We start from the raw sequence: 14413 nt of genomic DNA on the forward strand, positions 1-14413 counted from the left end.
CATTTTAAGTACCTGCTTTAATTCTTTTTTGTATTAATTAAGTTTCATTTCAACATATATTTTAATTAATAAAAATAAAATATATTGTAATTTTGTTTTATAAAGATTAACATAACTAAATTTTCAATAATAGAAATACATAGTACAACTCGGAAACTAAGACAAATTAAACTGAAAACTACGATAATTCTACCAAACATCTTTAACAATTCAAAGATTAATCAGTTATGTGAAGCCTCACCTTTTCTTGCCCACAAATAGTCAATCAAAACATCTCGTAACGCATAATGAGCCTGATTATCTCTAATCTTCCTGTGTCGAGATAAAAATTATTGAAAACGTTGAGTCTCATTCTCAGAGATATTCACACTGTGAGGAGATGTTCCATATAAATTCTTACCTCCATATTAATGAAGAAGTTTAAGTAGTGCCAGGGGCGGATCCATGGGGGTGCGAGGGGGTGCGCCCGCACCCCATGGATCCTCCCGAAAAATAATAATAGTAGCATTAAATATTATTTTTAATATTGGTATTATATAAACTATATTTATCTAATGAAGTATAACATTACCACTTAGAAGGATTTGGCATAGTTGTTAGGGCGTGAGGTAGATTTTAGCTATAAGTGTGAGGTTGTGGGATCGAATCCCTTCATAAGCAATTTAAGTTTTTTTTTCTATAGGTATGTTTGTATATTACTATTGACATTTTGAAGTATTTTATGTTTGAATTCACTCGTTCCAACCATCTTTATTGATATTCAACTTCAAGAACTAAATGCTCGTTTCAAGAGTACCGAGTTGTGTATGATATGTTTGAGTCCATCTAGAGGATATGCCCTTTTCGACAAAATCAAGTTGATGTGTCTTGCCATGCTATTTAGTTCTCTGCTTGTTAATTACACTTATGGCACGAGAAAGAATGATGATTTTCCAAATTTGGATGAGATTGAAGCTCTTGCTAGAGCATTGGTGGAAACTAAGAGAGTGACGCATATCATTTAATTTATTTGCTTATCACTTTTGCATTAATTTTGCCGGTTGCGACTGCCTCTATTGAAAGAGCTTTTTTGAGGCTAGTTAAAACACGTTTAAGAAACAAGATGAATGATTCATGGTTGAATGATAGTTTAGTACTCTTTATTGAAAAAAAAAATTAGTAAAATTGATGAGACAAAACATTTCAAAACGTGAACTCTCGTAGGGATTAATGTGTTTGTAGTTGTTGATGTATTAATATAATTAATGAATACAAGTATTTTGTTAATTACTTTGTTTGCAAAAAGAAAATTAGGTATATAAACCCGCACCCCCGAAGCGAAAATCCTGGATCCGTCCTTGAGTAGTGCAATGTATTTTTTTTTTATCTATTTTTAGTTTAATTTTCTTTTCATGCAATCTTTTTTTTTATTTGTTTTTTTCTAATATATTAGTGATTTTCAATATAATTATTGTCTTTTTTAATTTACTGTATATGTAGTAAATGAATTTTTGTTTAAATGTTAGATTAAAATAATGTAGTAAATGTTTTGGAGGAGTGGATAGAGATGGAACCATTGGAGAGCCCCTCCAAGAGTGGGCCCCAAATTTGGAGAAGATGCTCATTTGGAGGGGCATTTGGAGAACAACCATTGGAGATGCTCTAAGGAAACTTTATACTCTTTGTGATTATTTTGTCTTTATCCCATATATGAAGAACAAATCAAATGTTTACATCTTTACATCCAAATGTTTTCTATCTTCACTAAAATTACTCTCTATTTATCAACAACCAACATTCATATATATGTTCGAGTTCATCTGACAATTGTAAATAGTCAGAACTATTTACAATTTGTGTAGTCTAAATCAATCCCATGAAAAAAAAAATGCATGTAAACGGCCCCTACCTAATATGCTTTCCACTCCTAAATTTTTTTTGTTGAACAAATACATACATAGTTGGAGGTAATGAATTTCAGATCACTACTGTTGGAAAAAATGATAGAAAGGTGAGTTAGAAATAATTGTGGTTGAGGTGCAGAAGCCTCCTCCATACGAGAAAAAGAGGGAATTGAAGGGTGACTTGACGTGCCATATCTCAACAAAACCAAACCTCCTACCTACTTACCCTATTCTCATTTTGGCCCCCCCATGGGTGTCCATGCATGCATGAGCCAATTATAGGTATAACATCAAGTACGTGATTCCTATCATCCCAAGTGGCTTATTCTTTCCCACATAATTTACCACTATAACACTATTAACACATCATATACAGGGGTCAACCCCAAGATCTACGATTTTTGAGTGAGGGGCCAAAAAAATGGAGGGTAAATAAGCATTACCCCAGCACAAAATAAAAATGAGAACCCAGTCTAAATTGTCAGGACAACTCACACTTTTCTAGTTTTTATTTTATTTATCCCTCTTTTACCCTTTCACGGGAAATTTCCGTGTTTTTTGACAATCTGACGGATGACAGCGAAACAATTAATTCTCCATACATGACGTAATGTCAGAGAAACATTCAGATTTTTTGAAAATTCAAAAATGACGCCATTTTTTGACGAAATTTCAGGCAATTTTTTGGATCCTGGCCATTATATTTTGTTTCAACTCCTTCTTTCTTCTTATTTATACATCCAAAAATCTTCTTCATCATTCTTATTTGTTTCACATTTTATCTTCTTCATCTCTCTCAATCTCTAAGAACATAAATTTTCTGTTCTTTATCTCTCTAAAAGTTTTATGTTCTTATTTTTTGATGTTCATCATTCTTATTTTGTTTCACATTTTATCTTCTTCATCTCTTTCAATCTCTAAAAACATCAAAGTTTTCTATCTTTCTCTCTTTCTGAAAGTTTTGTGTTCTTATTTTTCTTGTTCATCATTCTTATTTGTTTCACATTTTATCTTCTTCATCTCTAAAAACATCAAAGTACATAACCAAATGACCAGTGCACAAAACCATTCCCGGTACAGAAGAAAATTTCCAGATCAAAAGTGTCTAGTACTGAACCAAATGGCCAGTACAATTCCCGGTGCACAAGAAAATTCTCAGTACAAAAATGTCTAGTTCATAATCAAATGGCTTGTACACAGAACAATTCCCTATACACAAGAAAATTTCCAGAACAGAAATGTCTAGTACATAACCAAATGGCCAACACACAGAACAATTCCCGGTACACAAGAAAATTCCCAGTACAAAAATGTGTAGTACATTTCCAAAAAATGGCCAGTACACTAAATAATTTCCGCTACACAAGAAAATCTCCTTGTACAAATCCAAGAAAAACTACCAAAAATGAAGAAATTTGTTGAGATTGGAAAGAGATAAGAAATAAATCTGGAAAAAAGAACGAATTTTGTTGAGATTGGAGAGAGAAACTTAAAAAGATTGGAGAGAGAAATATGTGTGGGAGAAAATAAAAAAGAAATAAGAAATAAGAAATAAATCTGGAAAAAAGAACGAAAATGGCAAGTTGGTAAATTTTGTAATGGCAATTCTGTAAATTCGTGGACAGTACAAGGTTTAATGTCAGGTGCGTCAGACTATTTTTCAAAAAAATTCGCATTTCCCGGGAACTTTTCGGTGGCAATTTTGTGAATTTATGGAAAGTACATAGTATGATGGGAGGCGTGTCAGATTATTTCTCAGAAACTTTCGAGTTTCTCTGAAATTTTTCGGTGACCGTTTCGTAAATTTCGAAAAGAAGAAGGGTGTTTTGGAAATTCCACCCCCACCTCCTGACCATTGGACCTGCCCCTTATTCTTTTCCTGCAGTGGACCTGCTTCTTGTTTTGGGTCAAGGATTGGGCCTTTTGCCCAACCCCTCTAAGATCTAAACACAACCCAATTTTTTTTTCTAAATATTTTAGTTTTTTCTTAATATTTTAGTTATTGATGTTGTAACTTATGTCAAATCTTTTTATATGGGATTACATTTCCGCACAGATCTATCTTGGTTGATGCCGTCGGAAATGACATTTAAATAAAAGAGAAGATAGAAAACAATTAGTAATAAAGATGATGTGGATTTCGAAAGAAAATACAGAAGGTAAATAGGAATAAATAGGGAGGGACATTAACTAACTCATAAATATTGTAAATCGTGACAGAAAATTGTGAGTAGAAAGAGAAATATATGGGTAGTAGTAGGAATATCCTAACCGATTTTGGTCGATTTACACTAATGCCCTTCTGTTTTAAGTCAAATTACACGAAATGATTTTATATCAGCTGTTGATCTAATTAAAAGTAAGTCTCCCAGAGAAAATGAACGGTCAGACTTAAACCTCACATAATCGACAGAGTTGTTTTAATGTATAGGATTTCAATAATTTGAGTGTGTACACTTGTAGTGTAATATTTGAAGGTGAAAACTTAACAAGCATTTTATGAATTACAAATAGCATTTCTCTATTAAAATGAAAAAAAAATACATTTTAGGTTAATTCTGTTTTGACTCATAATTTGTTACCAACTCTCAATTTTAGAGTGTATGAGAGATCGATTTGGCCCCCAGGAGCACTTTTCCAACCATGATCACGTCGGCAAGACTTTTTTATTCCCAAGCTACCCCACTGACGATCTTCTCCTTCCATCGCTAAATCTAGAGCTGTCAAATTCAAACGACTATTAAATGTTCCAAATCCTCATTTTTAAGAAACTTTCTTCTCCATTTACTTCAGTTAGTCAATCGTCCAACTCTCTCCATTTGCTTCTTCAACTTTCTTAATTTCTTCTTCACCAATAATAAGACCTCAATTAAAGTTTCATCAGCAAAAATTAGTTTTTTTAGCTTCGTCTTTATCTTTATTAGATTCACTTGAATGAGATCTGGTTCAGTTAATCGTCACACAGATGAATTTTTATCATGTGATAAAGAGATGGGCGGAGACAATTCTTCATCCCCACCAATAATCCATTTTCTGTGAATTGTGTGACGAACCATTTCATTCAACAAATGAATGTCTTTGGGTTTACAGTTCGTGCAAAAACCCCAAATGCATTGACATAAAATAGTGGGTGAATCATGAATGACTCCTTCCTACACCCTATTACAAATAACTATTGGTCACTTATTTTAAATGAGGTAAACAAGAAATTAGATTGAAGGTTTCAACAAAAAAAAAAAAAAAATTAGATTGAAGGCCTAGTTTTAAGTATTTATTAGTCAATTGGACAAGTTAATTATGTTCTGTTAAAAATCTACCTATTTTTTTGTTACAAATTCAATATTTGTATTTTATTTGATTAAAATGTCAAGTGAAAAGTAACAAATGCAAACATTTCTTAGAAATCTTTTGCAACCAGTTGCAAATTACAAAAGATATATAGAGAACTGACGACTAGAAACAAATTAAATAATCTTTTTTTTCACCAAATAGAAAAAAAAAATTATAGAATTTTGACTACAACTCTCATAATTAATTTGACATAGTTTGTAAATTGCTAATCGTCGAACCCAACTTCCTCTTCACTAACAACCAGTAAGTATTCTAGACTGACATTACTTCTTTTAAAAGGCGATAACATCGGACCATGAAATTATCTTATATGGGATATATACAAAAGGTCGTCCATCGTGAAATGTGGTACTAAAAAAGTGGTTTGGATGAAAATTGAGGAAGTTACATCAAACTCACAAAACAATTTTTTGTTCTTCCATTGAAAGTGTTAATAAAATGTTAGAACAAATGAAAAATAATACTCACAAAACAATTTGCAATTAGATAATGCACAACTGTGTCACCAGTTTATTTTATTTATTTTTATTTATAGAAATCGGACTTTTTTTATACGGATTTAAGTTTCTTCATTTAATAAAAGATGTTAAAAACTAATTAGATTAGGTATAAACTTAAAAGATAAAAGGTGATCATTATGTTAGTCAATGGTGAAATTCGTCAACAAAACACCCATGAATTTCAATAAGCACTCATTTTTTCAGTCGAATTTCCATCAATTTTGAACTTGATGACCGAAAATAAATAAATAAAGAAGTAGAATCAAGTTAGTGGAAACAAAAACGAAGACAAAGTAGTTGACCTCGAGTACATACCAATAGTCATGAAAGTTTGAATTACCTTGGTTATCCCATACAGTTTATTTTAAGATGAATTTACAAAATAATTCAAATTTATTACAATAATTGATATCAATATATAATAGTAATTAACGCTCTAAGATTACAAATATAAATGAACAAAATTTAAATCAAAATTGTAACTTACTTTTTTAATGTTCGAGATAGTGACTCATATGTTAATACGATTTTGTTTTTTACGAAGTCAGATTTTATTAGTATTTTTTTTTCAAGAAAGACAAATTTTATTCATTCAGAAGCAAAAATAGAATCTATTAGTTGAATAATTCCAAAATCTTGTTATACGTGATATGCCCATCGAATTTATAAGTTGTACGAGTATTTTAATAAGTTAATATATTTAAATCAACTTTTGTTTCTTTTAAGATAGTTCTTAATAAATAATAGACATAAATTTAAGAAAACTAAATAACTGATTGTCAATTAAGAATGTTATAATAAGTGAAAAATTCAAATTACGTAATTAAAATATAGTTAACAAAGAATAAAAGTTTAAGCTGACAAAATAATTACATACCAAAATCAAATATCGAGCACCTTCAGGTAATACCAAATTATCGATAACATCTTATAAGTGGATCTACCATGGGGCACTAAATCTTTACCTAATATGAAAAACAAAAAACTTAGAAACGACGTCAATAGTTTTGATTTAAGCTAGGTTTCACATAAATAGGTACCCATTACCACCTTATTCAAAAGTAAACTTAAAATATTAGTCCGCTTAAGAGAAAAAAAATAAATAAATGGTGTCATGGTGACATAAAATGTGTAAGACAACCACACCCTTCATCTTTAAAGGAAGCTTATTTACTAATATAATCTTCTAATATTTCTTTATGAAATCAAGAAGATTTCAACACTTCAAACATGGTAGCCATATACAGCATATTTTACAAGTAAAATATTATTAGCACATGAACTTGGCAAGTGGGGTGTATGTAATTAAGTGGTTTTTATATCTCAAATCACTTGTTATGTGTCATTGCCTCATGGGAGAAAAGTCAATTTCCTACTAGATGTGACTAAAACCCTCTCAATCTAATCCTTATGAAACTCATGAGCTCCCATTACCATGACAAAAGGTCTATAAGTTTGTTTAGAGAGGGAACGAATTACCTGAACCAACCACCTAGATTGAGTGGTAAGAGATTTTTGTCTTCCACTTTAGAGGTCAAGGATTCAAGACATAGTGACAAATCAAAAAAAATTAGTCGAATCCTGATCGGTCAATCTTCACATTCGTCCATGCTTCTTTTAGCGGCTAAGTAAGAGTTATCCATGGAGATAGGATTTTGTGAAGCATAAACTCAAAACAATGAAACCTAGTATGAAAATGTGAAAATGAATTTCTATCTTAGAAAAAGTTTCAAGCCATTGACATTTGGAGGATGAGCAGAGAAGTTTGTGGTCATCTGATTCAAAACCAATTTTGGAAGCTCCTGAATTAACTACTCTCTTAGAGCAAACCCAATGTTAAGAGGGTGATTCCCAATTTCAAAAGCCCCTGAAATTTTCAATTCTAATGTCGGACTCCAAAATCAGAGGCTTCTAACTCAAATTTAATCATGTTTTGCACGTGGTCTGAATTTTAGTTACATTTTTCAACTATATATTATTAGTTCCAGTTCAACAAAAAAAAATTATAAATTATTAGTTCCAATTTTAAAATTTAATTTTGATGTAATTATCCATAAAGAGAATTTTAAAAGATAAACACAAAAGCTTTAGGAAATATAGACAAAATTTTAAAAAGACGACTAAAAAATAAAAATAAAATATGCAATCCATACAATATAGTGGTCGCGGCCTCCCAACGGCTATTATTGGGACTGAGAGCCCCTCTGTGGTTGGAGCTCCCAGGCTGCGACTGAGACTCCGACTAACACCCAAAATTTGAATTTTGTAAATTTGGTAGCTCCCACCCCAATTTGGGATTCTCTTACCTCCATTTCGGTTGGCTTAACAAGGATGTTGGGTTTGAGACTTGTGGCTGAGGGGTTGGATAAGACATGGCCAACAAGACCATTAGGTTAACCCAATATTGCAACTTAAGATATTGAAATAAGATACTAATAGAGCTGATAGACGGTGATCTGAGCCCTTGGAACACAGAGATATTTATTTGAGCCCTAACCCGGGACAAGAGCAGTACGAGGGGGGTGGATTTAGCCTGCTTGGTCGATCACTTCATGTGGTGATGCAATCGGGAGGGTTGGTCGTTGGAATTGTTCACCAACTTTAAAACAAACTTGAATTCTAGACGTTTGGGGTGATGAAGGAGGAATCTCAAATCCACCTTCCTTCTATTTGTCGGGGGAATAAATTCCAACAGAATTCAATTTCTGGTTTGAGATCGAAGACACACGATCGTCCATTCCATATCCGTCAAGCGAAAATGCCCCTGAACCTGAACTAGATAACCAATCAGTCACATGCTCATTTCTATATGCATTTTTTCCACAAACCTCTTAAATTCCTGAACAGTTAAGGTCACGAGCCCAAGCCCAATTTTAGGCCTGAGTCATACCTTAGGCCCAAGCCCGATCTTAGGCCCAAGACCGAGCCCAAACCCAGCCCCGAGCCCTAAACCTCAAGCCCCAAACCCAATTTGAGTTTAGGAAACTCTTTCCTAAGATCTCCTCCCCCCTTTCCCCCTTTATTTCTTTCTATACTTCCAATTATTTTTCTATGGAATTTCGAAAAGTAGCAGAACAAGTCACATATTTGCGTTTCAACAAAAAAAAAAAAGTCACATATTTGCGTATAAGATAAATTGTATATAATATATATATATATATATATATATATATATATATATATATATATATATATATATATATGTATATATATACATCCGGAAAACAACGATTTACGAGTGTCACTCTGCTGGCTCAGTTGAGCAAACCGAGCGAGTTTTGAGCCCAACTACGTAGAAAAATCAGCAACCATACTCGAGCGCAAGAAAAGCTGGTGATTGTTGATACGTAAACGTTCGGGAGATCCTCATGAAGTTTTCCTCAATTCTAACCCAAAAGTGTTAGTCTCTGTATAATTCTTTTCTACCTCATTAGTTTAGTTATACCAGATCCAACTTAGCTTTAGAAAGAGAACTAAGCAATAAGAAAGATAAAAAAGGAAAACCCTAGCGATGGTTTACGAAAGAGTAGCTGACGGTACTTACAACGGCACCGAGCTCAAGTAACTTACTCATAGCTCCTCCCGTCCCCCAACTCGACAAATACGGATCAAACTACGTTGTTACGTACTAGGGCAAGTAAAAGAAAAGCTGTGGCAAAATCCCTGCTTAGATTTGTTATAAACAATAAGCATAAAACCCCAACAGGCGTATATAAAAGACTCGTATAATTGAAGTATCAAACTTAGAATCATGTAATAGCTATAATAAGCTGTTATAGGTGTTTCTGCAAAAGGCATGTCGCAATCACCGAACACAAAAAAACAATCTCCAACAAACTCTGAGAAAGAAATTCCGAGGATATGGAAAATGACCTAATATATGCATACCCATGTTGCATTTCAACCTAATCAGAGATATTTAGGTTGTTCCAAGAGTAATTAAACATTTATAAAAGATAGAAGAAAAAGGAACAGTTGGAAGTTCCTCATATGAATGTCAATAGAGGAAATAACTTAATGATCTTCATTTGCCTGATTTGCGCATGAACTAATTCACGCGTTGTACTTCCAAGAAACGATGTCTTCAAAGATTAAAGTCCGTGATTTTACGATCAAATACTTTTATGCTAGTTTGATGATGTGCTTCTAAACCATTCTAAAAGATCCGAGATCCAAATTCTTAGAACATATAATGAGCATGTAACAGGAGTGCTGACCCTCCATGCCCATAAAGACTACATTATAATGTCTTACAGATAAAACCCTTGAAAATCTATGAGCAATAACCAACTCAAAGTAAACTTAATCTTTAAGATTCGAACAAGTCAAAGATATGAGTATAATTGCCTTGGAAAGATGAGCATTAGCTGTGATAATTGTCGAAAACCCTATGCTCATATCATATATTGTCACTCAAACTTTAAGACTTCTCAATAAGCTAATTGTAAGGCATAAAAGCCGATTTCCAGAAATGATAACCCCGTCCTGATAAGCCTCTAATTCCTCGAATAAGCAATTAGAGACAAACAAGGCAGTAAGAGAACAAAATATGAATAGAAGCACATTTAAACTAATTACACTACGAATAAAATGGAAAGTATATGAAAGGAAACGAAGTAGATAATAAAATGAAGGGGAGAGTAATATCGTGTTCCCCGGTTAGGAGGGCTGCGTCAAAATGGAGGCTTTCTCCAATTTGTATCAATTAAGATGGCGCTTCACTCCAACCATATTATGAACGAAAACAATGTAAATGAAAGCAGAGAGCAAACAAATGTGCAAATTCAGATAGTAACTCACAATAGGTATATTGCCGAAAAAGTGTTCGAATGATTGTGCCTCCACTGATTCAACAGTTTAACTATACCCCTTCCATTCTGTACGTTAGTTGATCAACAACAAAAATGTAGTAATATCCACGAAGTGCGACGACAGATAAGTTCTAAAAGGAAATACCGGAGGAGGAGATGTAAACGAATTCAATTATAACATATCACAGAAGGAAACTTAATGCAAAACCCAATAAAGAGTTTATCTTTTTTCCCTTAGTAAGACAATCTAATGAGTGATGTTAAAACCGTAAACCAACAGAGCAAGAAACAAAGAAAAAAAAATGAAATGAAAAGGAGGATGAAATGGAACGATATTTCTGGAAACCAAAGCTTAAAAACCATCTCAAGAAGCAAAAACTATCTTACTTGACCTTATAAGATCAGTTGAATCATGGAACTACTTCTCTACTTCTCTAGAAGTAAAAAACTTCGTTTTATCGAATGCATATAGCAAACATATACGGCAGGATTGATGTCCTATAGCTACATGGAAAATAGATAAGGAAATAAAGAAGATTTGGGGTCATAATGACAAAACTAGAGAAAATATCCAATGGTAGTAACTTCATGGATGCTCGATCAAAAATTGAAGCTTAGGGTTGCATGCCAAGTTCAACAAATGAAATGAGAAAACGAGACGAAATATCAGACAATAGTAGCTTAATGGAAGATTATAAAGCAGTATAACCAGATCCAAAATCTCCCTAACAAAATGATCCAAGAACAACTAGCATTAAACTGAAAATTCACTGGGGAAAAAGAGAAGTAAGAAAGTAATAGGAAACCAGAGATGAAACTAGGTCTCATTTCCAGGTCCAATATTTATCTGAGATTCTGTGAAGAGAAAAGGGTAGAAACCCGTTTCGGTTTTTGATCCAAACTCACTTGCATTCGACACCAGCTTCAGCTGCCCTACGAGGTTTACTCTTCCTCCTCCTACTACCAATGTGACGAAACCCGTTGTTAGGCTTGATATTCTCTGAGCTAGATGTGGTCGCAGCACCATTCTCTTCTTTCCCCGAATCTGAATTCTCTTTAGCCTGTGATTGCTTCTTCCTCTTCTTTCCAGTCTCCACCGCGATCGGAGTTTTCACCTCTTTAGCAGAAACAGCGGATTTCACAGTCTCCATCTCTTCCTCTTCCATTTTCTCAATGTCTTCTTCATCAATCTCATCCTTTAGTGGCTTTTGTGGTCTTCCCCTTCGCTTGTATGCAGGAAGTGTTTCCTCTCCACCACTGATTGGATCCTCATGATTGGCAACAACAGTCAACTTCTTCCCCTTTCCTCTACCTCTACCCATGATTTTGAAAAACCCTTCGCCGAAAATTATCCTAAACAATTAACAAAGCTCTCTGCAAAAACAAAGATGGATCATAAGGGTAAAGAAGAATATGACAATTAGATAATCACAAACACAAAATCAACATCTACAAGAAGAAAATAAAAAACCCACAATAATAAGATAAAACCACTCAGAAATACAAATCCATATAATCAGATAAAATGGATTAACAATCTGGAAGTAAAAAAGGTTTTTCCTTTGTGGATGTATCTTAGAACATCTGAACATGCAAGTTATCACTATTATCACTTCAAACAACTAGGATAGAAATCCAAAATAGACAATGAAACAAGAAAGCAAGTAAGAATCAATCATCAAAATCATCATTTAAGAATAACAAACAATCCCCAAAATCCCATTAAAGAGAAATCCATGAACTACCCAGAAAAAAATCTCCCTTTTAGAACAGATTAAATCAACAATAGTTTCAGACCCAATATCAATAGATAAACATGTTTTTACCTGCAATAAAAATGATCTTCTAATACTAATACTATTAAGATAGAACAAGAAAGACAAAGAGTAATAACTGAGAGATGAAACTGACCTGATTATTATTAAACTGAGTCTCTTTCAAAACCCATTTCTCTGATTATCTTCTGAATAGAAAAGAGCCTAAAAAAGTTGGTTTTTGTTAATGGTATTTCTCTATACCCACAAGTAAAGAACCAAAGATTCAATAGAAAAATCTAAGTTAGAGGAAAAACCAATGAGAACCCAGATCAGGATACCTCCCAAAGTAAGGTGAATTTTAAGATTCAAAGGGTAATCTCTGTCATCTGAGCTTCAACTTCACAGACAGCAAAGACAGAGAACAGAGAGAGAAAGAGAGAGAGAGGTGAGGAGATACTTGTTGATTGGCTTTTGTAGAATAATAAAAATGAAAATAGAGAAAAAAACAAAAAATCTTACAAAAATTAAAATTAAAATTGTAAAAATTAACTTCTCAGGATGACCGTCTAAACCTCTTCCCTGGGGTAGCATTTGCTTTTCATAACCTGTCTTACGTGGCAATTATAAAGTGGAGAAACATTATTTCTGATGTACACGTGGCCGGCAAGATTCTTACGTGGAATATTTTCCAAAGCTTAAAGGGTTAAAGTGATAAGAAATGGTCTTTTTTAACAAGCCAGGTAAGCTCCCACTCCCACATGTAAAAAGAAGAAAGATGGTTTAGTCTTGTTTACTACACGCCCATTCAGAAAATTCCACACTCCACTCCATGACTCCAACATGATATAAACGCGTTAATTACTTACTGTTTTTGTTTGGTCAAAGAGAAACCCTAGCTTCAAATTGAAAGAAAAAACCATTTATCAAATTAATCTTTTTCCTTATACACATTTGTGAAGAATCAAGATAATTCCTAAGATTTTTTTCATTTTTTACAAAAAAAAAAAAAAAATTATCTCTAATCCAAGACTCAATTTTAACCTTAAATTATGTGATAATATTTAATTCTAAAATGTCTAAAGAATAAACTCAATAATTGAGATTTCAGATTCCAAAAAAAAAAAAAAATTTGAGATTTCTTTTTGAAATTACAATTGTCTAAATATTAAACGCAAAATTGTTCATTTCAAAAAAAAAAAAAAAAAGAGAAACCCTAGCTTCAAATTGAAAGAAAAAACCATTTATCAAATTAATTTTTTTCCTTATATTCATATGTGAAGAATCAAGATAATTCCTAAGATTTTTTTCCTTTTTTACAAAAAAAAATAAAAATTATCTCTAATCCAAGACTCAATTTTAACCTTAAATTATGTGGCAAAATTTAATTCTAAGATGTCTAAAGAATAAACTCAATATTTGAGATTTCTTTTTAAAATTACAATTGTCTAAATATTAAAAGCAAAATTGTCCATTTCAACAACAAAAAAAAAAGAGAAACCCTAGCTTCAAATTGAAAGAAAAAACCATTTATTCAAATTAACTTTTTCCTTATATACATTTGTGAAGAATCAAGATAATTCCTAAGATTTTTTTCATTTTTTACAAAAAAATAAATAAATTATCTCTAATCCAAGACTCAATTTTGACCTTAAATTATGTGGCAACATTTAATTCTAAGATGTCTAAAGAATAAACTCAATATTTGAGATTGCAGATTCCAAAAAAAAAAAAAAAATTATTTGAGATTTCTTTTTAAGATTACAATTATCTAAATATTAAAAGCAAAATTGTCCATTTCAACAAAAAATAAAAGAGAAACCCTAGCTTCAAATTGAAAGAAAAAACCATTTATGCAAATTAATATTTTTCCCTATATACATTTGTGTCAAATTAATATTTTTCCTTATATACATTTGTGAAGAATCAAGATAATTCCTAAGATTTTTTTTCATTTTTTACAAAAAAAAAAAAAAATTATTCCTAATTCAAGACTCGATTTTGACCTTAAATTATGTGGCAACATTTAATTCTAAGATGTCTAAAGAATCAACTCAATATTTGAGATTTCAGATTCCAAAAAAAAAGGCCAGCGCTTTGGGGAAAGCTAAATA

General features: G+C 32.4%; 1 protein-coding gene across 1 annotated transcript; it reads right to left on the reverse strand.

Moving 5' to 3' along the window:
• Positions 1 to 11211: 11211 nt before the first annotated feature.
• Positions 11212 to 12809, reverse strand: LOC147545689 (uncharacterized). Its single transcript, XM_086632187.1, has 2 exons — positions 12457 to 12809; positions 11212 to 11919 (listed from the first exon to the last, which is right to left on the reverse strand). The coding sequence occupies exon 2, from the start codon at positions 11865 to 11867 to the stop codon at positions 11448 to 11450; it is 420 nt and encodes a 139-aa protein (XP_086488313.1). The 5' UTR covers positions 11868 to 11919; positions 12457 to 12809; the 3' UTR covers positions 11212 to 11447.
• Positions 12810 to 14413: the final 1604 nt, after the last annotated feature.

This window comes from Eschscholzia californica, unplaced genomic scaffold, assembly GCF_041429995.1.
Source record: "Eschscholzia californica isolate CP2 unplaced genomic scaffold, dmEscCali1.0.p SCAF_4, whole genome shotgun sequence".
Classification (NCBI taxonomy): Eukaryota; Viridiplantae; Streptophyta; class Magnoliopsida; order Ranunculales; family Papaveraceae; genus Eschscholzia; species Eschscholzia californica.

Coding starts and splice junctions, on each gene's coding strand:
- LOC147545689 (XM_086632187.1), bottom strand. CDS start 11,867: ATGGGTAGAGGTAGAGGAAAGGGGAAGAAGTTGACTGTTGTTGCCAAT.